Here is a 26219-nt window from a genome sequence, read left to right as displayed (position 1 = left end):
CAGTTCTGGTATAACTTTCTCAGACCTCGTTCAAAAATACTATTTCTGTTTCTCACTTCTACTTCTTAACTTACTTACTTCTACAGTTCTTAATATTGAAAATGCCCGCACCTTCACCGTCATTTTTTGGCACAACAATTAATTTCATTCTCAATTTTTCTACATTTACTTCTACGATTATTTCCCTGTTTTCGTTGTTGTCTGTTTTAGGATGAGGGTGAGCAAATGATCTGTGCAAAATCTCAAAAAAATCGAGTTTTGTTCTTGGTATCTTACAAACCCAAATTTACGAAGATAACAGAGATAATAGCTTACTTGCCTATGCAAATATAATTCCGAAGCTGCTTCTGAATTTTCATTACCCTTTATAAAACATACCGGCATATATCGAAAACACCCAAAGAAATGAGGCAAACTATTTGACATTGAATTTTGTCATAGCCTACTATTATATTATGCATTTAATTTGTTTGTCAAAAAACATTTTTGATTTGGCTCTGTGTACTACTTCCGAAGGCGGAGTTCTACGGGGAAATTATGTGAGCGCGTTTTCACATTTCCTTTAAGTTAACGTTGAGATACGAGGGAGATATTTGCAATTTAGCTCGGTACCTTAAAAAGTAAAAGCGCTGTGAAAATTTTGTTAACGGCATCTTTAGTTTCACGAAAAAGAAGTACACTGTCGCGAAAACCGCAACTTTCTATTTATACAAATAACGGAGATGCTCCGCAAAAGGATCCCAAATGGAACGCCCTGTACAATATAGATAAATTGAATTATTTATTGGCCTATATGGTGAGAACTACTACCAGTATAGATAACGCCTCTATAGCTATTCAGCGTATCTATTTTATGTTATATGACTTTCTTATAGGCGAAATTGACAACTTACTTTATGCTGTTGTAAAGCTGGATGCACAGGAAAAAGATATTGTTAATGAAACTGAAAAGTACGATGGCGGCGATGTGGCTGTCCATTGCTCTCGTCAAGTTCGAGACTTTTAAGTGATCTTCTCGAATCGTTTTCCAAAATTTGTCGTGCACGTTCTAAAACACACACCTTATAAATTCTTATAAATTAAACTAAGTATGTTAAAGCATTATCAAGGTCCTTTTAGCATAGAAGACACTCGAATCTGTGCCTAACATCCCGAACACTGCGCAAAATATAACTAACTTTTCTAGTTCTACTTTTTTTTGCGCGTATTTTTTATTTAATTGTGAGTACTGTACCTATTTTTTAAAATAATCACCTTAGATTGCCTTATTTTGTCACTTATTTGATTGAATTTCTCTCTTAGTGATATACTAATCAATATAATGAAGAGGTCGGTAAAATTCCAAGTGAAGGTAGCCAGAAAATTCGAAAACTGAAAGAGAAGAAACAAAAAATTGAAATAAATCTGAGACACTACCTTCTGGATTCCTTCTGTGTCGGTTGTTGAGGAATGCAGAAGATTTTTAAATAGTATTACGAAAAATTAGATTAATTTAAATATTAGTATCCACCTCTACCACGGCAGCAGCCCAGTGATTGTAGCTCAGGAGGGTGAAGTAATGGGGAAACGAACATCCGAAATAAATTTCTACCGGGTGTTTCTTGAAATTGTCGCATTTCGATGCGGTTTGCACCGCGGACAATATATAAAGAGTGTGCTCGACTAAAACAAATTATACAAATTATTTTAATTGAAAAGTAAAAAAAACTTATTTATAAATAAACAAAAATAACACACGGTTGTGGACAGATCGCGAAACCACAAATAAAAACTATTTTTGCACTTAAAACGTGAAATTTCGTTGGTTGATTGGAAAAGAATTGCAAGCATTCTACCTCTGATGTAGCTTAACTGAAACTCGAAACTATTTTGTTCACTATACGGCTTACTTATTCCGAAAAACATGAAAACGACGGTGGTAAAAATGTTGATACGTTTTACGTTCTTCGCATTCCTATAACTTTTCATAGATATTTCCACGCAGGTCCATTCTTTCAAAATCGTTCTCCATTTTGCTGCCAAATAAATATAATGAATCGCGCAGAAACCGTTCATCATGTAGAAAACCATTATGGCTGAAAAGCGATCACATCGTATTAGCGAGATTGACGCCATATTGTAATACCCACCAGTTTCGTCTATCACGAAACCATGAAGCGCCATTTTTAACATGCAGAATACCCCAGCCGCTAGGGTTCCGATGATGTGAAACAGGGCGAAAACCATCTTCAAGCTGACCCACTCGAACTTAATGTCTTGGAGTTTTTTCGTGGTCGCCACTAAAATCGGACAAATAGTGAAATTTTTAAATAGTTAGGGGTTTTCGAAAGTATATTACAAACAAAAATGACGTATGTTTAAATCATATAGCTATTAGGGATATGCTGATTATACGGGAACTGGAACTATGAAAAAAAAAATTGAGAATGTCCATCCAATATGCGCATGAGCGATATTTAAAATTTCTTTTTCAACCAATGACGTTGTGGTATTCAACCAGCGACATGGCCGCTGACAGATCGTCAATAAGTGTGGATGCAGCATGTTTGTGGCCGCATTTTTTTAAAATAAACTGCGGGTTAGTGAGTACATGCACGGAAAATCATTAACTTCTCTACGAAAATATTTGTACCGCCTGCGGTGGATCAATTTTTACCATAGTGGGGCCACTATATGATCTAATAGCTCTATGGTTTAAAGCATATAGCTGCTAGATATACTGTGAATTACTAAAATATAGTTGAAGAAAAATTCTTGCACAAGTTCATCATCAAACAAAATATACAGGGTGGGTAAAAAGTATATACCGATACCAAGTTCCTATTTTTAAATGGGACATGATTTTTTTAAACCTTTTTCGAATTCTGTGTCAAATTTCACGCATAACTCATGTAGAATACCCTATCTCTTACATTTTATAAGCAAAACAATAAAAAACATAAATTTAATTTTTAGTAGTAAGTAGCTTGTAAAGTTCTTCAATTGTTTCAATTACATTTCTATCCGCAAAGAAAGCATCTCAATGAAACCCAGTAAATTGAATTTTTAATTTTTATTGGATATGTAGACAAAAATGAGAACTCAACAAGAAGTTTGTGATTTGTTTTACGCAAAATATCGAGAAAAACCGATTACAAGACAAAAACATCTTACACAACATTTTGATTTTGAATAAATCATTGGATCTAATTTCTTCGATCAACATCTTAGTGGAGCCCTTTATTTTACAATTTCTTCAAAATCCCTACTCTCGCAGTTTCTTTCCCAAAACCATATAGCCTAATATGCTAGATAGACACATTTGTTTTTGACATGATGGTGCTCCGCCCCACCCATTAAATATTGAAATGCAGTATTTCCCGTACAGTGGATTGGTCGAAGGTGGTCAATTGAATGGCAGATATTACTGCTGCAGATTTTTTCCTTTCTGGATATTTAAATTCAAATTATATAAAATTTAGATGATTTATTTTTGCGTGAAATTTGATACAGATTTAAAGAACTGTGTTCCATTTAAACAGAGGAGAAAAAAATATGATGCATTTTTCTTGAAATTCAATCCACTAATATATTAAGTATGGTGATAATACCGGAAACTTTTGAAGCCACCATGTAAAAAATATTGGTAAGAGCTGTTCAATTAGCATGCGCAGTCCTTTAACGTCTCGTTTTTAACCAATCGCACCTATAATTTGCAATTCCAATAAGAGGCCGTTGACAGGTGGTCAATTTGACAGATTTTAGTGAATATGTTATTTCCCAGTTCTTAATCAATAGCCATATGATTTAAACCTGTGTAGTGGTTCCAGACTTTTTTCTCAGAGACCAAATTTAGGTGGTGCCGGTGTACCCCCTGCAGCTATATTTCTAGCAGACTATATATCTACCTGAACGACTTTGGCAACTAGGGGTCTAAACAGATTAAAGAATAACTCACAATAACACAATAAAATTAAAAATCTCAAATCTACATTTTAATTTTGATATTCTTCCAAAAGAGTAATTTTTCTGTTTAGCCCTGATAGAAAACTTGCACCATGCAAGAGAGAACATGTATATTTTTTCACTTTTTGTATCGCCATCTTCTGGTTGTTGTGGCACTATATGAAAAATAGTAAAATTTTCTGAGATACTGTGGCAAATACATATATCGCCAAACGTAAAAAATAATTAGATATTAGAATTTTAGTCATTGTCCAATGCATAAATTGTCATTGCTAGGATATTTTATTAATATACCCGGGCCCTAAATGTTCCCGATTATTTATATAATTGCTGGAATATTTATAATATTGCTTATTGGTTTTGTTATTGGTCGTCAAGTTATTCTTGTTCTAACATAAAGTCACAAACACTTAATTTAAATAGAATAGTTTAGTTAGGAAGATTGAGGATTTGTTGCATTGATTGAATTTAGTTTCTGATTTAATGAATTTATTGCAGCAATGGATTGATGCGCCTGTCTGAAATTTAGAGATGGATGCACTTTTTGACATAGTAGCCCCCCTACCCTAGTTTCTTTTATATAAAATTACCCAAACGTGTTGAATTATGAGTTACACTATCCTTTGGACATAATGTTAAAAGCGTTGTTACCTTTTACATGGGAAGATGCATTTAAAGTAATCGACTTTAATATCCTAAACGATTAATAGATTCACCAAAACAATGAGTTGTGCTATAGTTCTAGAAATGCTTAACTTCCAAGATAGTGTTAAAAATTTTGAAAAAACGTTTTTTTTTGCAACATTGTGTTAATTATTTTTTTCCAAATTTTGTAGGAATTTTCTCATTTATATTGACAAAGAGCTAATTTAGCTCTAACTAGATTAACATTGTGAAGACCAGGAGCCTCACCCGCGAGATACATTAAGAAACAGTATTGAGAAGCGACAAATTTGAAGTGTGGGTATATCGGGGGGGAAAGGTAAGAAACAGTGATGCACTTCTCCAAATGAATAAGGAGTTAAAAATACTCTAGACAATAAAAAAGCGAAAGATTGATTACACTTACAGATATAATGAGACGCCCGGCAAAACACGGACACGGTGCAAAAGACGACATTTTTGCAATTTTTGTTATTTGCTTCGAATAAGTCTTAACTTACTTTGTTTTTGAACAGAAAAATAAAAACGAAAAGCGATTTTGATAAATGATAAAATTAGTTCTAAAGAGTTAACACAAGCTGTTTGAATATTTAACACTCTATATCTTGGAAACATGCTGTTTCGTAAGGACGCATTTTCGGATATAGATAGGTACCGCAGATACCCGTAGAGTTTAATAAGCGAATGATTTCGACTTTTAAAAAAATGTATTATACCTGTCGTCCCGTATAGAGGCATGATTCCAAAAATCTGAGCCATCACCAAAGCGAATCGGATACTCTCGTGAAACGTGGGCGTTGCTATGGTAATGGGATCGTCCTGTTCAATAGTCAAGGATGTGTTGGAGCGGATCTTTCTTAAAACTCTCATCGTTTCGCTGGCGTTTTGCGAAAGAGCTTACCGGCTCGACTGTCAATTTTTCGGATCAATTCATCAGGCTGATCTTATCTATCCCCTGTACGTGATTCGATATTAATGAGAAAGCACTAAGCTTGTACAAACAATTCCAAGAGATTATGTTTGGTATTTTTTCGAGGTAAAAAATAAATTTGTTTGCTCTGCGCGGATTGTTTTTGCTTCGTCTGTTTGTTGTTTTAATTGTTGTTTTTCTTGATAATCGGTTTCTTACTGACAAGCTAAACGGAACAACAACAAAAGTAAAACCGAATAAATGGTGAAACGTTCGTCATGATGGTTTTTAAATTACGTTGCATTTACTGGCATTCATTCCAAATATTGCGCTGTAGGGCTAAGAATTCTTAACTTCCTTGAAGATTTGAATAATACATAATAAGAAATAAGGAAGAATATCAAACTTGTTCAAAAATGTTTAATACATATATATATATATATATATATATATATATATATATATATATATATATATATATATATATATATATATATATATATATATATATATATATATATATATATACACTTATTCGACAAGGGAATTTTTAACAATAAATTAATATAGGGATATAAAAATAACAACAGTTTTGGTTAGTTACCTACGCTGACCAATCAAATTTATATAGCAACAAAAATTATGATTATTAATTATTCTGTATTTATTTTTAAAACAAAACTGTAAAAGTTTATTTTGTTTAATTTTTCACTTTGATGAAATTGCTTATTTATATAGCTATTATTGCATTGCAGTCTAAATGTGATACCTAAGTTTGACTTCTTTATTAGGAAATAATTATTTATCTTTTAGGATTATTTTATTAGGATTAGTTTTTGGGAAATGATAATTTAATATGATGATAATTAAATGTATTTTTCTATATAATTAAACAATAATAATTATTGCTATTATTAAAAAACAAGCTAAAACACTGTATTGGTGATCAGTGTTAAATATTAAGCAAACTCATTTAACATTTCTAAAATTAAGTACGAATTGAACTATGACCAGTTCGTAGGTGATGATCGCGTGCGCTATCTGAAACAAAAACTTGTATGCTTCTTTTCAAAGAGCACCCATGCCAATACTTACACTCAATATTAAGGATTTTTTAATTTTAAAGAAGTTCATCCCGGTAAACACCGAGTTGCTCAGACTAGCGTGGGTTAAAAATCTTTCCACCTAAAAATTAGACTATGTGTTTTTGGTTAAGGGGTTTTATACCGTGCGTGCGTTCACTAAAGTGTGTAATTCGTTTGTTGCAGCATGCATTCAATAGGGGATAGCAGATCCATGAGAAAATTAAGTTAAGCGCACAGCACACTCAATATTGGGATATAATACTAATAGATTGATTTAACTATTTCTTTATAATAATTTAAAGCAAGAAATGGGCATTTATGGGTGACTTGTAGGTTAACTTAGGATGTTTGCTAGTGACTTGCTCACGCACCTCAAAGTTATAGATGGAAGAAGGCACGGAGTGCAAGAAATCGATAAGAATTTCGTTTTCATCGTGAATCTTCCCCACAACGAGACAAATGGCTAACAATTGAAGCAGAACGTAGGGTCCAGTCGTAAAACCCTTTTGCTGAGTATTGAAAGTAGTAGCCGAAATTGCAATGAAGAAGCTGATGAGTACAAAGTACATGCTTGCTGCGAAACAGACCATAATTATCCAGGATAAGTGGTCGTTACACGATTCGCACAATTTGGTGAGATTCGCGTATTCTTCTCTTGTTCGTTTCCATATGTCCAAGTTGTCTATCTAAAGGATATATATTAGAAAATATAAAAAAACCTATTTAATTTCAGTTTTTCATTTTGCCCTACGACCATTACCTAGTTATCTATAAACTGTGCACCAGTTTTTTTTATAACAAATCTTAATAAAGCCAAAATAATTTTTCAAAGAAACTTCCACAGGCCACTGTAATACTATTTACAAATCTCCTGAATTCCTCCCGCGTCTCCTATTCCTAGACATGCCAGCGTTATCCTTCTTTACATTTTGTCACTGACTACGTATCAAATGTTATTAAGAAATATAACGTCAGATTTATTACTTGTCCAAAAATTTCTCAACATCTTCTATCCGTCAAAGGCAAAATTCCGTTTAAAATAACAGGAGTTTACAGCATTCCATGCGTATGCTGCAAAGAATACATTGTAGAGCCCGGACGAAACCCGACATCAAATTTTATTTTTTAAAGGTAAAATGGAAAAGAAAAATTCGAGAATCTATGGAAATCTATAAGCAACCAAACAATCTTCACCGCGACTCAGGTCTGTTGTCAACATTTAAAGAGATAAAACATGAAATAAATAATGAAACAATATTTCAAAATGGTGAAAAGTGACAACACAAATCTGGGTTTTTATGGATTCTCGTGTTTTCCTTTTTTAGAAAAAATTATTAAATTTTAGAATTTTAGTTTGATCTAATATTTGATTGTGTTCGACAACTGCTGATGAGTTTATTTGTTGTCGTCTTATGTTCTTCAGCGTAGTCGTTTTGGTGTGTCCTGTCTCTTCAATGATATTCTTTGCCGCATATGCGGTGCTTTAGTATCCCAAACGGAACTTTGTCTTTTATAGATAAGGTGGATGGATATGGTCTAACATTATATTATATGTAGTCACTGATATTTTGAATGCACAGTAGCAAGTAGCAGCAGCAGCAGTAGCAACAGTAGCAGCTTTCGGACTCATTTTCTTTGGAAAGTATATAAAGAGGAACAAAGGTAGAAAGAAACAGGTAGAATACAAGTCAGCTTCAGTTAAGCTCTGAAAAAGTTAAAGGATGATTGGCGAGCTCGATTTAACTGTGGAGTATTGCAGTAACCTATGCAATCTTTGAAAAATATCAAATAAATAGTAAAGTAAAGTAACTTTGATTTATACGAAGATGAAAAAAATTTATGTCATTAAACGCAAAGTGCAAAATTTTAGTGCATTTTGATAGTAACTAATTCAGAACAATTCGGAATAAAAAAGAAGTTAAATAAATATAATATAAAATAAATAACAAAACGAAATATAGATTTTTGCGGAAATAAAGAAAATGGAGATTAACAAGTTCAGTGACAACTTTTAGTTCATTTTAATAGTTTAGAAACTTATTCTTGGCGAGCGTAAGTGGCTATTAAAGAAATAAATGAAGTTTAAAATTAATTTATATGAAAGATAAGAAAATAGTCAATATGACGACAAAATTGAAAATTAGGTATAATAAATATAAATAAAGGCCATTAAACATAGAGTACAAATTTTTGGTTCACTTTCCTAATTTAAAGATTTATTTAACACTATCATAGCTGGCAGTTACCTTTAATCTAGTAAGAAACGATACCCTCTTTCTCACTTGCTCAATTCTGGACGTGAACGCTATACCTACGACCATTATAATTATTTTTGCGAATGTGATAACGATAACTTTCTGAAAATATATCCACTAAAAGGAAAATTGTATGCGTTGTCTTTAATGAATCACGCTTCCCGTTACCTTCTTGAAGATCTCGACCAAGAAGCCCATCGGATGTAGTTTAAAATGATCAGTTGGCAGTTTTATTTCGTACAGCACAGGTGGAATCAATCCACAACATATAATTACTAAAAATCACATTGAAAATCATATTAATAAATAAACAATAATTTGCCGTTCCACTCACAAATCCTGACCAATAGAAATACTAACATGGTGGCAAAAATCTTTGCTGTGAGATGCTTCGGCCTTCCGTACATTTCCAGAGTTTCTTCAGTTCGTTCCCACGTGGCAACGAAAGTTGGCCATTTTCTAGCCAGGCGTATGAAAAGTATCAGCAACACTATGGTCTCAAGTTGTGAGAATAAGCCGGCTAACATCATTTTTCCATATTTACATAAAAGTAATGTAAAGCAGTCTACTTACTGAGTTCTCCGACGGAATCGCTTGAACTCCTTTCTAAGAATTCGCAAATTATTGCTACGAGGTGCCCCGTAAATGCTAGACCTGTATACAAAGTGCTGAAAGAAACCCATGAAAATTTTAAGCATTTTGAGTTTGATCCTGCCAGCCCGCACAAAGGGAACATGCCGGCCCATTGCATCAAAGTTAGGGGAACGCGAGTAATTCTGATGAAGGCATTTTGTCCGTACAATATTTTCGGGCAAAAACTCTTACGGTTTTTGATTTTCCACGAGGATTTTTCAAAATACTCGGTCATAATTCTAATCGGTCTAATTCATTTCGGACGTTTTCAAACCCATACCGATGTCCGTATGTCATCAGAGGCCGTCAAAATATTTTTCGATGCATGTTTTCGTAATTTTTATTAAAATAAGACTGTAATTATCAACCGCCATGGTCGCTACCGAGGTGATTATTTTTCGATGATCGTTAACAGGTCATGTCGATATTAACATTAATGAAAATATGTGTGTGTACCACATATCATCGTCAAGGTGGACGTCAAATGTTTTTTTAGCGCCAATGTTTACGTTTGGGTTTTGGACAAGTGCAAATTATATTTGATAAAAAAAAATCTGCGGCGCTGAGTGGGTGATTCTAAAATTTAATAATAAAAACTGCAAAATTTGAAAGGTTTTTTTTTATTCTTCCGCAAAAACCATTTTGAGAAAAAGGAAGCTGACACAAGGAATCAAGGGAAAATGAAAAAAAAATCTGATAAGGATTTATTGCTAGACAAGAGAGACCTCCAAAAATAAAAAAATCGCTTAGTTACTTTTATTTTTAAAATCTTTTAGGTTGAACTGGATCAGCACAAGTTCGTACGATACTATCGCGCTTGCTATCTGTAAAACGCAACATAATCATTACCTACAAGGCCAAGGTATGTGTAGATTAACCTGCAGTATTAAATTTCTGGTAATCCTGAAGAAGTTTTTCCCGGTCAGAACCATTTCGCAAGTTGCCAGATGGGTAATGAAACGCTCTACCTGAAACACATTCGTCTAAGCTGGGGTTGATATGGAAATTGTGTGTTAGTAAAGTGTGTCTCAAATTATATCGTCTGGTTTTTGACGGACCACGGTTTATTGATTTGTTAAAAATAGTGCACCATGCATACTCTTTCTTTTTCGCATATTAGGAAAGAAACTAACCAAATTTGAAATAAAAATTAATTTTCGTGATTCTTACGTAATATCAACATTGAACACCATTATTTCAAAGAATGTTTAGCGCATAGAGAGAATGACCTTCGTAAAACCTCATTTAAATTTAATATTAGTTTCTTTCTAACTATATTGCCATAAACTGCAGAAACATCGATATCCGAGATAAATTACCAGCAAATTATTGAATGAAAGAGACAACTATAGTGATTCTCAAGCTCACCGTCTGGATAGTAGTGAATAATAAGATGAAAATAATATTCGCTTTATCAAAACCAGATTGTTCCTACGTTGGATAAACTGAAAAGGAAGCTAGAAGAATATGAAATCAGTATAATTATTAGCCGTGCCATCCTCCATCGAGTTATTTGTGATGGAATTGCACCGATCGCGTACTTGTATATTAATGCAATATGAATTGCTGTCAAATTTATATTCGAAGACAATGTAAACTAGTACCGGATGTTTAGATTAACCCCCTGCAGTTGTAATAAAATAGCTTTTTCTGTAGGTTTTTTGCCTTACCTATTATTTAGCCACTGGAACATATGGCAATTCAGCCAGAATTGGACTGAGGTGGCTTTTACTCGATGAAAATCCATACAAATTTTTAGCATGTGAACTTCCCTATTTTCAGGACCTCAGTCAGTTGCAAATGCAGGTGTAGAGCACCTTCTAAAGTAGAACCACCAGTGCAGACATCATCGATATAAATGTCTGACTCCAGGACCATGTGAGCTTCGGGAAAGTTTAATTTTTCATTTTTGGCTAATTGAGCAACACAATGAAGCGCCAAGAAGCTACTACTAACGACGCCAAAACAAAGTGTCACTAATTTATAATCTTCGGGCACTAAAGCGATTTGAAGGTACATTTGTCTAATGTCAGCGGAAAAAGCAAATTTGTGTCCCCGAAAGTTTAATAAGAATATTGCGTGCAGCTTTCGCCCAGAGTACAAAGTTTCATTCAAGCAGGTACCATAAACCTTGCACGATGCGTCGAAAAGTAGTTGTGGTACTGTCCGCTTTAAACAGTGGATGATGTGGCCTTTGGAGGGCTCCTCCCCAGAAGATTCATCATAAATTTTCTCTATAGACCCAGAGTCCAAATAATCTTTTACGAATGCGACGTATGAACGATGCAGCGATGGATCTTTTGCAAATCTCTCTAGAGAATAAAATATACGAAGTGCTATCTCTCTCGAATCGCCAAATTCTGGACCCTTAAAGGGAAGAGCCACTGTGAACCGACCATACTGGTGCCGAGAATAATTTTCTAATAAGTGCTTCTCACAAGCCAGATCTTCTGGAGAATCAAAGGGCACCTCCGGAAGATCCTCCAACTCCCAGAGTCTCAAGTCTACGTCTAGTCTAGCTGAAGTGTCAATGAACACACAGAACGAAGTTGAAGGTGGACATAATGGCTCAGATAGTTTTCCAATAAAAGCGAAACCAAAAATCGTATTGATCAAAGCAGGCGAATTCTCTGCCCCAACGACAATACCGGGAAGAATAATTCTCGGAAAAACATCCGAGGTGAGGATCAGCTAACTTAATATTTCGACATGGAGGTACAGCTTTTTTAAAAATGTATCTTTCAGGCATAGCAGACCAAATCTTATCAACCACAACAAAATCCACCTCTATGGCATGTATGTCTTGAATAGATGATCGGACTAAGCGAGTTAATTTGCCAGTAGCTCTTATGGACAGATTTCCGAAGTCATGAATGGAGAGATCTGTATGCACGGACTTAACAGGCAGAATATTAAGACATCTTAAGATTAACCTGGCTTCGACAATCTAGTAAAGCTCTAGGGGTATGAAAACCTCCATGCCTAGCCTACCGATACCTCTACTAAAGCAGTAGATAAAAGCACAGTTGAACTGATATCTTTCGAAATTAACGATCGAGGTTCACCTGTAAAGCCAACGGTTGGAGTCGAATTGCTGTGCGTGCTGACATAATTCGAATTACCTGTAAGTTGACTTGTTCTGACTACCGTTTGCAGGTCTAGCCTTTGCATAGTGCAAAGTCCGATGACAAATGGGATGAACCCAAACACAGAAGGCATAAGTAGCGTTGTTTTGACAAACAATACCTATCGAGAGGTGATTTTTTAAGGAATGCTGGACATTCTAGCAGAAAGCAATTTTGGAGTTGGATTTCGAAAAGAAAGAATGTTTATTTTGATGCTTATTATTATTGGTATGCTTCGTAAGAAAATGAAATGATTTTAAATTTTCCAATTCAAACCTCTTGAGTGTTGTCGAATCTAATTTTTTTAGAAAATGACCATTATCAGTTGGAAGTCCTAGCGCATTCAAAGCTTCCAAATTTTCCTATGCACAATCTAATAAATTTCTGAGTGACTCTGCAGAATCTGGTTTAATTTTAGGAGAGTCTAACAAACGATGGTTATTGTACCTATTTTTCAGTGCCTCATATGCAATCAAATAATTATCGCCTACATTTTCGACAAATAAGTAGTCAGAATTAGATATGTATTGAGAATATGTTGTTTTGAAACACTCCAGTAAATAATTCAATGTAGGTAGGCCTACCTTTCAAACTACCATCAAAATGAGGAATATCTAATTTAGGGTGAACGAACCCGGAGTCTGAAAATATGTCTGAGTTTGATTTAAGTTTGGGGCAACAACCGCTTTTTCCGAATACATACATACATGTTCATCAAAAGTATTCAATATAGCAGACTCGACTTAAAGGTTAGCACCTTCGCTGGTTGTCAATATTTCAACTAACGAGTCGTGAACCCTATTAAACTCTTCCCTTATATGTCTTAAATCTTGGTATCGCATTATAAATTTAAATAGATTTTTTGAGTCCAATACAGCGGCTTGTGCTACTGCCTCCAAAGAAAAAATTCACTCCAACCATGACGCGCGCTTGGCGTAAAGTGCTTTTGATTTTTTTTTATTCAGACATTTTTACTCTATTACCAGAGCAAAAATGAAAAACAATGAAAAAAAAAAAACGGATTTGTTTAGCAAATAATTAAACAGATTTATCAAATTGTATTTACTCGCGAGCGAGGACACAAAATCATCCGCAATTACTTATCGCAAAAAACGACAGTTTTGATCACTGATTAACAATTGCTAATGAACCCTGATTTGCGGTATACCAGAAATAATAATACGTTAGAATGACGAAAGTTTTCAGAGGCTATTTCAGTCAGTGCTAAAGAAAATCCTCAGCACTTATCGCAATACGCGAGTACTAAATCTAAATCACAAAATCGAAATAACTTTGCGCTGGTAAAACAAACACCCAGTGCGTATATTTAAGTATAAACAAAATACCGAGGGCATTGCGCAAATACACAACTTATTTCGAATTTATTTTCAAAAGGTACGAAGCAAAAAATAATTTACCTGCTTAATTTATTTAAGTGGAGCGATTCGAGCAAATCAATTAAATGTCAAACGCGGGTACAACGAAAAAAGCAATTCTGCCTTTTCGGACGCTGACCACCAAAACAAAAAAACGGTCAAATAAGAAAAAACTGTCTCTTACTATAAGCTAATAAGCATCGCAAGTGACCAAATGTTACGAAGTCGGCTGTATTTTTGGCTGGTCAGCCTCAAAACGATTAAGAGAAGGTGGCTGCAATCGACTTACCCAAAGTTTTGTTCGAACTCCCCGAAATATCGCGATGTGAGTTTATGAAAATCACTCAATGTCCCAAAATAAAATAAGTATGCGAAAGACTAGCGGCTTCGTCACACTATAGAAGCGAATATCAAAAAAATCAAAATGAAAAGTAAACCCAAAAAATAGCGATTGTGCTATTTGCGAAGTTGTTTATATTACGAATATTATTTTATACAGATATATAGATTGATCACTAACTGAGCAATGTTATAAGGCAATAATAATTTTCAGAAATATTTGTAGCGTGACATTTCCCTTTATTTTAAGTAAGGAATTACCCCCTAAACTTTTCCGATTTGTTTTTGGACACCCTGTATATAATAAAAATGTACCTATTTAAAGAATAACTGATAATTTGTTTACATTTATTTTATTTTTTTATTATACCTAATGAAACATAATATAATATTAAATATTTATATTTTTAAAACTCGTTCAAAGTCAAAAGCCAAAACGAAATACTTTGAGACAAAACGTACCTCTATATTGTATACCGACGATGGTACCGATGTCAAAACTTTCGCAATCTCCGCCTTTTCGTCGTAGACGCCGCCGCCGAAAATACAAACGGACGTAATTCGCATAATGAGCAGGAAAAACGATATGAAGAAGTAGATTTTCTCGAAGACGTCTTCTTTCGGCTTCAAACTGCTAAACAGTTGGGACAGAATGTGGTAGATGTTGGTCGCGTAGGAGATCATGATGAACCAAGACAAGTGGTCGTTGATGGAGTCGCATAGTTTTGACAGTTTGATATAGTCTTCCCTGATGTTTTTCCAGATGTATACGTCCGTCACCCAAAATAAATGAAATTGAAACTGTCAGTTGGATGGATGGGATAAACTTACTTGCGTTTTGGATAAGCTCGTTGCTTTGATGGTTATTTGCTTCAAGCGAACCGTGAAGCAGGTACTGATCAAAACTACGAATATGTCGACGAAGTTCCATATGAAGGTTTTTTGAACAATTAAGAACTGGAAAACCATGTATAACTTTGAAGTGCATTACGGAAAAGAATAACTGGATATGTGGAAAATGTTAATATCTGAAACAGCTTTGGAGTGTTTTTTTCTATTCATTTTTTATTGCGCGAAAAATATGTTATTCAATGTAATTGCTGCCCCATGTTTCGGTCCCCTGAGTGAGGCAACTTATAGACGAGTGTCAGGGAAAATGTGATAAATCTTTAGAATTCAGATGGAACACGAAAATATAACAACAAGTTCCTATCATTTTTTCTAACAGATTCTGCTGAGAAGCAGTTAGAAATCAACATAGTTGAATAAAAAGTAATAAAAGTAGAATCTCAAAGTAGTTCGGAACCGTGGGAAACGAAACTGACTTGGTAAAATGACATATTCCTCACGCTAGATCGGTATTACAGAAGAAAGTAGATAGATTGTTGAGAAACGGATTAGTAAAACTGCATTCTAAAAACTATTATTCTCAATGTATTCAAAGGTCCTCGCCACCAAAACTCAACATTTAGAGTTGCAAAAATAGATGAAATGTTTTAGAGTATGATTGGATAACAATAGACCGACTTCTGCATGAGGATAAACCTATCAGGTCACCGCGGGGTAGTACATAAAGAAAAGAAATTATAATAAATGAGGATGAAAAAACCGCCATCAGAGGAATAATAATAATAATAAACTACAGAAATACCTACCTTGAACAATCACTCACGAAAATAATACTATTTATTACGATTTATCGATTTTCGTATTATTCTTAGTACTACCTACAAAGACAAAAAAAAATATTTTTGGATGACTTGAACCTTTTTGTTTAAAAAAAGGTATACAAACTTTATATGAGAAAATAAACTATTTTCAGAAAAAAAACAAATTAACATTATAATTTTTCAAAAAATATTAACATTTAACACTAAATTCATTTCTGTAGGAAGGAGCCGTGGACAAAAAATAGAAACTTGTGTTATTTTTTAGTGTTCTACCTGAGTTCACTTTTTTCTCAATATTTTCTATATTTATAATCTCTGGTAAAATTTAGAAAAAGAAAACTCAAACAAACCTGTAACAAAGCCCCGCCCCACCCACGGTAGGGGACAACTATAAAAACATCGTAAAATGTACGATTGGCGAAGTACTCATACCACGCGGCATACCAATCGCCGTGGCAAAACTTAAAGCACAGTACTACTCTGTTGATGACCATCATCCCGTGTTCGACTAAAAAAGTAGACGAGTTAATCTGAAGCGTTCGGCGGGCACCTTGGGCTTGATTAGTTTACCCAAAGCGACTCCCAAGAAAACGATCAATGTTATCGAAATTTTTCGTTTTAAGTTTCGAGGCGGTTCGTAATTTTTCATGGCGATTTCTACGTTGTGCCATTGTTTCACGAAACGAGACCACTTCGTTGCCAAATGCAAAAACAACATTGCCATGATTATCGATTCTATGTGGAAGAAGAGTGCATCTGAAATAAACGGAACATGTGTTTTAGTGTTTTATTCTATGTAAGTCACTGTGGACATTATTTCGCATTTAACTGCATAACTCACATAAATTAATCAAAATTAACTATTATAAATGGCCATTTTATACATTTATACATGTATTATAAATGTTGTCTAAACTTATGGACTGTTATTGGCTGCTTAAATAGGGGCTGAATCTCTGATTTAATTTAAGATAGAAAGTTGCCCTTTCATATATTGTATTCACCTGTTTTTTAAAAAATGATTTATTAATCCCAGATCTTAAATTAAAAATTACTTAAATGAAACATATAATTTTTCCATGAAAATTCAATTTTTTTATTAAATTTACTACTTAATTTTTTTTTATTTTCTAAAGGTACATTTTTTACAAAATTTGTAAGAAAACTGCAAAATTTAAGATTTTGTAATTTGTATTAATGAACAAACTTACTAAATTTTATGAAGAGACTTAAGTTTTACGTAATTTTTCAAAAAAGTTATCACAAATTTTGACTTTTTTATGTAACTATAGATTTTTTTAAAGCAATTTTAGCAAGAAGTTTCAGCATTTTTTAGATATCTATGAAAAAATTGAATTTCGTTTAAATTTTGTGAACTTATATGCTAGATGAATTTGAAAAGATCGTTCAAAATTGATGAAGGGTGATGTGAAATTAGTTTGCTATTTTACAATTCGTCATGAACAAAATGAAAAAACATTTTTCAACTTGCAAACAAAATCAACTTACTGATGTCCAAAATATTCTCAATATGGCTGCTGAGATGAAGACAATACAAAACGAAATTGAAAGTGTAACCCACTATGCTTAGAACGGAATAGAGGAGTTTCAGTGACAACCATCTAAATTGCAATGACTTGTAAGTCGGTCCGCAAATTCCATCCAATGGAAAGAACCCAAAAATCTGCATCAAAATAATGGGTACTTTCATTGAAGCTTGGAGAGTGTTTTGGTGGAGATCGTCTTTTGAAATTTTACGCTTTTCCGGCCGTCTTAGTCTCGCATAATCCAGGATTTCTCTGGCGACCCCCATTCCTTAAAAATTAAAAATATCTGCTATCTATCCTTGAAGTATGACGTATCGAACTCATAACGTAATTTTGTATATGTGCCGTAATTTTCTTTAAAAGAATAAAAGCCAAATTAAATGGCTAAAATGGACACAGTGTTGAATCCTTTTAGAAAGGATTCATTTTTCATATCACGCGGAGATGTCGTCAAACCAGTAACATACTCAGGGTGTAACAAAGTAAGTAAAAAATAGAATTTTTCTCCCTTTACTGAGAGTAGTGTGGTTCTAGAAAGAAAATGAGCTGATACATTTTACAAAAATCATAATACGTTCTAAATGATAACAAAAAAGTTGCTATAGCTTTTATATAGAAAGTTGTAGTAAAGTGATAAAGTATAACAATTGTTTCTGAAATCTGTTTATCTCTCTAAAGGTTCACTTTGTAACATTGACTGTGCTATATACGTCCTGTACGCTTTTATTTTATTTCGCTCAAAACTTTTATTGCTATGACACTCTAAATCGCTACTCTAATTTCCAGAAGCTTTTAAATGATAGAATCTATGTGGCACGATTATTTATATGTAAGTTATTTCATATAAAGATAAAATGATTTATTAGGACACAAAATGCAGATTATATTATCCTAGCAAGTATACGTATCCCAATAGTGGTATCAATGATTCCTAGTATTTCGTTTCCATCTTTACGGTGTCAGAAATAGTGTTAAATTTGGAATACATTTTTTGTGGCACTTGAGGAGTTATTTTTCTAAAGAGGTGCGTACAAAAAAGCTGCAAAATTGTGCAGTTCTGTATGATTTTGCTGTTAATGCAAATTCATCACTGTATATAATGCGAGAAAATAGCCATTAACACAGTAAAACAGAATATGGCGTTATTATGTGGCGGCAGTACTAATGAAATAAAAACAGTGTTAATATAGTATACTATGCAACATGATTATAAATGCCATTTTACTCACTGGTACTCTATACTTTTTTTGGGAACCTTTTTGATAAAAAACAACACAAGTGTATTCACAGACTGGTGTGTGATGTGACAAGAAAAAATTTACCGATCGATCCTAAACCCGTGACTAAAGTACGGGAAAAGTCCGAAGTCGCGACAGTGCGTAACGAAGCGGTCCTCTTAAAGTTAAACGCGCATAATTGATTATTACATACTAGGGAGTTGAAAGAGAATTTTTGTAAATATTTAACGATTTCGCCTGGAAAGTTTCGTTATTTATGAATTCAAATCGTTAACAACATGGATTAGCGACGTAGTGTTGAATTTACTTACTTAAAGTTAAACAGGAATCGCGGGTTTCTATTCTAGTTTACCTGCAAAACCACCTACTTAAACCAGCTAGTTTATTTATTTCAAGTAAGGGCAAACATTGTAAACTCATTTTAAATATTTATGCGGCGCAAACACTTTTGTCCGTTTGGTGCGATTTGAAAGAAAATTATAGAACGCAGATAGCTGGATATCGATTGTGCGTTGGAAAAACAAATTAAAACTGTTATTTTCTTGAACGTTCATGTTTTCATTGACTCCCACTCGGCTGTTTACAATATACGCTAAGTTTTTTTTTATTTCTACGGCCGTCATACATTTTTTTCTTCAAATCCGAGTTCTAATTTTTTATTTATTTATTTGGCATGGGTGTTTTTCTCGAAGATCATGATTTGAAGTTATTTGCAGGAACAAAGAATTGGCGGAAAATTGAAACTGCTGCTAATTTAGGAGCTAGTCTAATCAAAATCGATTTTCCCATTAAATTACTATGAACCCCTTAGAATGTACCCATATCGTTTTCAGTAAAGCTCAGCGGTACCGCATCCTTAACACAGTGAACCCAACTTAATATGAAACGCATTTTACATTCACCAGATAAGAGATAACAGGGAAGTACTCAGCTCCAACTGGAAAACAGTGATTAAAATTTGAACCAGAATCGTTCTAGATGTTACGAACACACAACCCGATGAATACACACTTTCTTTGACACTTAATAAAATTTGAGTTAACAAAATATCTACATTGGTAGAAATTTAGACTTATACATACAAGTGTCTTTTCGATTATTTATAGATTTCCAGTTTTTTGATTGTGTTAAAATTTTAGTTTTTTTTTTAATTGAAATTAAATTTCCGTGTATAAGTAAAGCCAGTTGTTGCGTTTTTATTATATTATTGTCCATTTATACTTTTTTCTAAAAGTTTACTTGTAATTCGAATATATTTTCATGAGCAATTAAGCAAGAGATTGAATGTACAACATTCAGTTTCTTTTTCATTGACATTTTATTGATTGATATTAATTGATTTCATTAATTTTTAATCCATTAAAAAGTGTGATATCATATTTCATCCTTTATCAGATAACTTATTTATATTTGGTATTGCAACATATTTTTGCAATTTAAATACGTATACGCAGCGCGTGATGAGTTGTCGCAACATACAATACTAAGATAGAACTTTTTTAAATATGATCCACGTATTCAAATATTTCCAACAGTTTTGAGCTTTACTACGAATCATATCGAAATTGTAGGCTTTCATCCTCTGCAAGAAATACGTTTCAAATATTCTAACGACCAGGATAGAAAATGGCATTACATTATCATGAATCTCATCAGCATTTCTTCAAGGAAAATTGAGATTGCCAACAAAATTGAGATATGCATGAATTTCTATGAAAGATGTTTGCTCGTGGTTTAACAAGAAACTTAAAGACGTCTTAATGAATTTTCGAGACGCTCCTGTACTGGAATCTACTTCTTCAATCTTGAAATAATACTGATAATACTTACTGATACCGTTACCAAATATCCTCCTAATTAAGTTAGATGTTATTTCGTTTGTGCGCGACCGACATGAATAACCTTAAGATTATTATAAGCCAAATCAACGAATTATTGCAAAGTCAAAAAAATAAACGCGGCCCCATAGTTAGCGACTATAATATGATAGACTTTGATCAAATTTCCCGCAATATCATCAGCGTTAGAAATGTGAACGGCCAAGACTTAACAGAAGCATGTGCAAAACTGAAAATCTCCCTCGACCAGCTGCGTCAGTCTGGGGAGATAAGCTTTTGCGACGTCTTGATGTTGATTTTCTCTCTTACCGACGAAGATTTCAGACGCAGGCACTTCAAATACCTCATGGAATATTATTACGAAAGGTTAAGTTGCAGCGCGGACGCGTCGCAAGTGGTCACCTCAAAATACGACTATCGCAGAGCGGTAGCGGCTCTTCTGCCCATTGTTAAGCTCCAGTTGGTCAGCAACCTAATCGAGCAGGGTAAAACTGAAGAAGTGAAGTGTCAGGAAATATTGGAGGACATTTCTAAGTACGTGAAATGTCCCCGCCTCAACAAAGAAGACGTATCGATCGCCATAGCAAACAAGCTAAGATCTGTAGACTACCGTCTTCTGGATTACCACTTAACGCCCTTAGATCAACGCAACGGATACCTCGGAGATTACTACAATCTAGCACTCAAAGTAAGCCAAGGAGAGGAGACGAATGATCTTCAGATGTTCGCCAAGTTCGCCGTCAAATTCCGATGGGAAGTTCTCAGCCGGGCCGGGTCAGAGAGGGAGGAGTTCTTTTATTCCACTATCTTACGGTTTTTCGAAACTCATGGGTTGGATCAGATCATGGATTTCGCTCCGGAAGTGTATTTCATCCGATCGTTTGATGTCGTCCTTATGGATGATCTCGCTAAATCAGGCTACGTCGCTTACGATTCGACGGTAATGCTGAGTTATCAGCACCTGCGTCTAGCTGTCTCGCAGCTGGCCAAATTACACGCGTGCAGCTTCGCAATCGAGGAAACTCACTCGGTGCGTCTGAACGAGTTGTATCCGAACCGCTTCGAGGAAATCGCATTCAAAGAGTCTGATCCGTGGTTCATCAACGGCGTAGATGGTACCCTTCACATGATTGATAAATGTCAGCTGGCGGTTAAAGTTACCAAGACTGAAGAGTTTAAGGAGAAAGTAAGGCGCGCTTTCGAAAGTTTCTTCGAGAAAATTAAAAGCTCCGAACGTTACCGCAACGCTATATGTCACGCCGACATGTACGGTCCTAATATCATGTTCAAACATGATGAAAATGATGTTCCCAATGACTGTCGGTTGGTGGATTTTCAGATGCTGAGGTACTGCCCTCCAGCGCACGATGTAATGTTTTGTATTTACATCAACTCTACGAAAGAAATGAGGGACGCCTACATGTCGGCATTGTTGAGGGAATACTACACGGAAATCTCGAAAAATTTGAGGATGTTCTATGTGGACGTGAACTCGGTGTACACGCCTGACGAGTTCGACAAATCATGTCGGTACATGAAATCTCAAGCGATCTGTCAAGCGCTATTGTATTCGCATTTCAACAAATGCCCTTCGACGTTGAAAAAGCAACTGTTGAGCGACGACGAGATACGGTTGCATTACGAGGGCAACAGGAAGGAGTTTCTTGACATCGCCTTCAAATCGGACCTGTTTAGGAGTGTGCAAGAAGGTCTCCTTGAAGATCTGTACCAAGTTTGCCAAAACGAAGACGTGTGAGGCGTAAATATATTTTTTTCGAAATGACTAATCCTGACCAACGGTGAAGATTGCTCGTAATACTGTGTGCAGCGTTGCCAAATGTTGCTTATTTTCGTGGAAAAAACTTTGATAACTGAGACATTATGTTACTTAGATTGTTAATTTTTTTTGTAAAAATTTTGTTTAGTGCTTCGTAACAATGTTGATCCTCAAATAAACTTTGCTTAATCTTTACAATTTAGATGTTTTTTTGAAAATTAAACCCGATGTTCTGAAACTAAAAAAATAAAACCTTTTTAAATGATTATGATGTTTTCTTTGTAATCTCGTAAGAATTTTATGTACACAGAATGTCATATAAATATGTTCGAAAGTAAAGTTTGTTTGTTTTTTCTTATTTAACTTATATATTCCTTCGTATTTGAATTCCACCGTTAATTCTCAGCACGTATGATAATGTTTTGAAAATTATTCATTTCACCAATGTTAGAGATATCTAACTAAATAAAACACTCACTTATTCTGATATGAACCTTTAAATCTGATAAACAAAGTTTCACTTCAAATAAATTTTCATTCATCTTTACAATTTTGATGTTTTATTTACCATTAAATTCGATGTTCCCAAATTTAAGAAATTAAATCCTTTTAAAGGATTATAACGTTTTTTTTTGTACTTTTGTAACAGGAATAATCTGAATTTCGAGTATATAGGGAAGAACTCATGTACTTCGCTTTAAACGTCTTCTGTACTGGCGACAGAAAAAATAAATTTCCGAAAAGTTCCACAAGGGAATTAGACTCATCACCTAGAATTATTTTTATGTATACAGAATGTCCTATAAATTTGTAAGAAAGTAAAATCATGTTTTTTCTTATGGAACTTAAATATTCCTTCGTATTTCAATTCTACCGTTAATTTTAAGCACGTATTGTGTTTGCAATGGTTAAAAGAAATATTCACCATTTTGCAAAAGATAAGTGAATTGCAAGGTCTCAAAAATGTTAAGCACGATTTGATTTTTCGTTCTGAATTACGAAATTGTACTTATTTTGCTTCAATAACTATAATGTGAAATAATGAAAAGTTAACGTACTATATTTTTGTAAACCAAAGCAGTTAATTAGTAGTTTCAGCAATACTTTTGCTGCTTCAAACATTTATATTGTTTAAATTTATAACTAACGGTCTTTCGGCAAGATATCAACCGTCGAGGCTATACTGGGACAGCATCTTTTTTTTAACAAATAATTGAAGTGTATATATTACATTACGTATTTAACAAAAGAAACACATATTTAAGAACTTTTCAAACTCGAAGAAAAAAGATATGTAACTAAATGTAATTATCAAACCTGTAATGGTGTTGAATTTTTCCAAACGCCCGGTATATCCGCGGTTGGTTTTTTGGTTTTACTTGGACGAAAAAGACTCACCTGAGTACGCCATTAACTTATAAGTGGACAGTGATTGTCATAAATCAAACTACTCACAAATAAAGTGACTTGATTGTATTTATTTGCTTTAAGCAAAAACCTAAAGGTAGGCTACATTAGGAGCACTTTACATATATATTATTCGGCGACAAATAAGACAATTTATCGTTTACACGCATCGATTCGATTTGCTGTAGGAGTTAAGGTATTCTTGGTTGAACTGTATGAGTACCAGCTCGTATGTTACTAATGCTGCGGCTATCTAAAATAAAAATTGGCTTTTAATTCCTTAGCGAAAGTGACAACATATTAATTACCTCCAAAATTATGTGTCTCCTTATAGAAAAGAAGTTCTTACCGGTCAATAGTATTTCGAAGTTCGAAATTTGGTTGATGAATATTTCGATCTAAAAAGCATGTCTTATGTTTCATTAGGCATCATAAACTTCCACCGCATATGATACTTGTTTTTTTCTACAGTTTTTTACGTGTCTTCTTTTTGACTCAATGGTGAATTTAAATTTAAACCTACTCATTCTCAATCAATGAACTTGTGACAATTTTTCTCTGTCTCGTACCTCATTATTGTAAACATCCGACGACACGCAGTTCAAAATATTCAACGGCCTCCTGCCTTCTTCGCTAACCATGGCCCCATAAATAGACACTGCGACGGTTCTTGATATTAGAAATACAAGGGAAAAATAAAAATAAATGGCCTCCAAGTAATTATGCAGGGGTTTTATGCTGTTGAAAACCTGGATCAAGATGATCAGTACGTTCGGTAGAAACGATACCAGTATGGCGTTTGAAATGATCTTGTTTACTGTACGGCAAAGTTGACCTAAACGGGTATAGTCTTCCCTTAAATAGGCCCATACCCTTTCCTCCCTTACATGGCAGTCTGATGCGCTTCTGATTGCTTCTGTAACTTGGGCCATCCGACTCGACAGACAGATGCTGACGATCATTATGAACACGTCGATATACATTAAAGAAAAATGTATCTGCATTGCAAAGAACTGAAACCATAGTCGTGGTGAGTGTTATGATCTCCGAGTTGGGCTAAGTGTTCCACATAAGATTCTCTATCACCCTATTTTAAAAGATTGTGGAGCGGATAAATCAAAATAAGACTATCTTTCGACGATGGGGGGACGGAGAATCCTATGTTGCACACCCCATACATGAATGAGGAAGGCGGTAGGAGTATTGTACGGTATTATCCTGAATATGTGAGAATATGTCAGATTGCCGAAGAAGAATTTCATCGCCGACCGGGTGTCGTTGTGACAACTCATCGCCCTGTACAACTTCGTGCTTTGATGAAGACCATATTTCACTGAAAGCAAAAGCACCTCAAATTTTTAACAATTGTGGGATGATGATGTGCTGAAGACGTGGCAGGTGTGATTAATATCAAACGATTGGCAATATTTTCAGCACTGGTTAATATCCACTCCAAATGTTACCGGGGCAAGGATAACTTTTAAATTGCAAACTAAACGTACCAGCAGCGGCGCTCAAGAACAGTACCATTAAGATTGTGATTTTTTTGTTCAATCCTTTAGGTGGGCCGTAGTTTTTCATATGTTTTTCAATAGCTTCCCAATCTGCCATCAACTTGGGCCATTTCTTAGCCAGATCTATGAATGTAATACCTACGTACGCGGAGCCCGCATAATACGTCAGACTTTCTGCTTGAAAAATTGTCAGCTCGATCGCGATAGTTTTGGTCAGCTGCATAGCGAGCATAAAACTTGCGCCCAGGAGAGTCAGAATCGAATAAATAGCTATTGGAGTCTTGTAGGAAAATCTTAATTTTGTTGGATCGGCCTCCAATACGCCCGACAAGGGAAAATAACCGAAAACCTGAGCGACTACTATGACCTTGGTGAAAATTTTCGTAATGGTTATTTGTTGGTATTCGCGCGACTTTACTTGAATGTGCTTCGCCATTACGACCGAAAACAAAAAGCCGATCGAAGATATTTAACACTTTTCCGATTTTATAGGAAATGTTTACGTTGCTATAGAGGGACAAGCCACATGGCCGTGTTGTTTACTTTAATGGAATGCATTTTCGTGATAATGCTTTTCCGACTGGAATATAACCGCGTATGATTGACTTGTTTTTGTTTACCTCTTGTCAAGAACGTATTGATGTGGATTTAATCGCGCTCCGTAAGTGAATACGGGATAGGTACGCGTCCCAGAACCATTTCGTTATACCATTTGAATTGAACAATACCTTCGATAGTATTTTTCAGAACTATTTGCTGCACTGAACTATCACAACCCTACAAGCTTAGCGCTTTCCAGTAGTTAGGAGTAACCGGACCAAAATCACTGATCACTAATTGACTCCTCTAGAACAAGATCACTGATCACTAGTTGACCCCTCTTTCTCAGGTATTATA

General features: G+C 34.6%; 3 protein-coding genes across 3 annotated transcripts; 1 reads left to right on the top strand and 2 right to left on the bottom strand.

The window, feature by feature from the left end:
• Positions 1-889: 889 nt before the first annotated feature.
• On the bottom strand, positions 890-19286 carry LOC132696328 (gustatory receptor for sugar taste 64f-like). Its single transcript, XM_060661088.1, has 14 exons — positions 19098-19286; positions 17511-17816; positions 16572-16757; positions 16352-16509; positions 15163-15288; positions 14794-15111; positions 10370-10459; positions 10246-10315; positions 5325-5504; positions 2130-2279; positions 1890-2075; positions 1511-1662; positions 1255-1371; positions 890-1048 (listed from the first exon to the last, which is right to left on the bottom strand). The coding sequence occupies exons 2-14, from the start codon at positions 17812-17814 to the stop codon at positions 890-892; spliced, it is 2196 nt and encodes a 731-aa protein (XP_060517071.1). The 5' UTR covers positions 17815-17816; positions 19098-19286.
• A 1483-nt stretch (positions 19287-20769) lies between these two features.
• On the top strand, positions 20770-22380 carry LOC132696326 (uncharacterized). Its single transcript, XM_060661085.1, has one exon. The coding sequence runs from the start codon at positions 20770-20772 to the stop codon at positions 22378-22380; it is 1611 nt and encodes a 536-aa protein (XP_060517068.1).
• Positions 22381-23968: 1588 nt separating this feature from the next.
• LOC132696325 (gustatory receptor for sugar taste 64a-like) lies at positions 23969-25758 on the bottom strand. The gene is given in 5 exon segments (XM_060661084.1): positions 23969-24061; positions 24117-24206; positions 24378-24788; positions 24790-24806; positions 25311-25758. Coding segments are annotated over 5 exon segments (1059 nt in total).
• Between the last annotated feature and the right edge of the window lie 461 nt (positions 25759-26219).

The sequence above is a fragment of the Cylas formicarius genome, unplaced genomic scaffold, assembly GCF_029955315.1.
Source record: "Cylas formicarius isolate icCylForm1 unplaced genomic scaffold, icCylForm1.1 PGA_scaffold_1__22_contigs__length_36826433, whole genome shotgun sequence".
NCBI classification, from domain to species: domain Eukaryota; kingdom Metazoa; phylum Arthropoda; class Insecta; order Coleoptera; family Brentidae; genus Cylas; species Cylas formicarius.
This window is presented reverse-complemented; position numbering and strand designations above follow the sequence as displayed.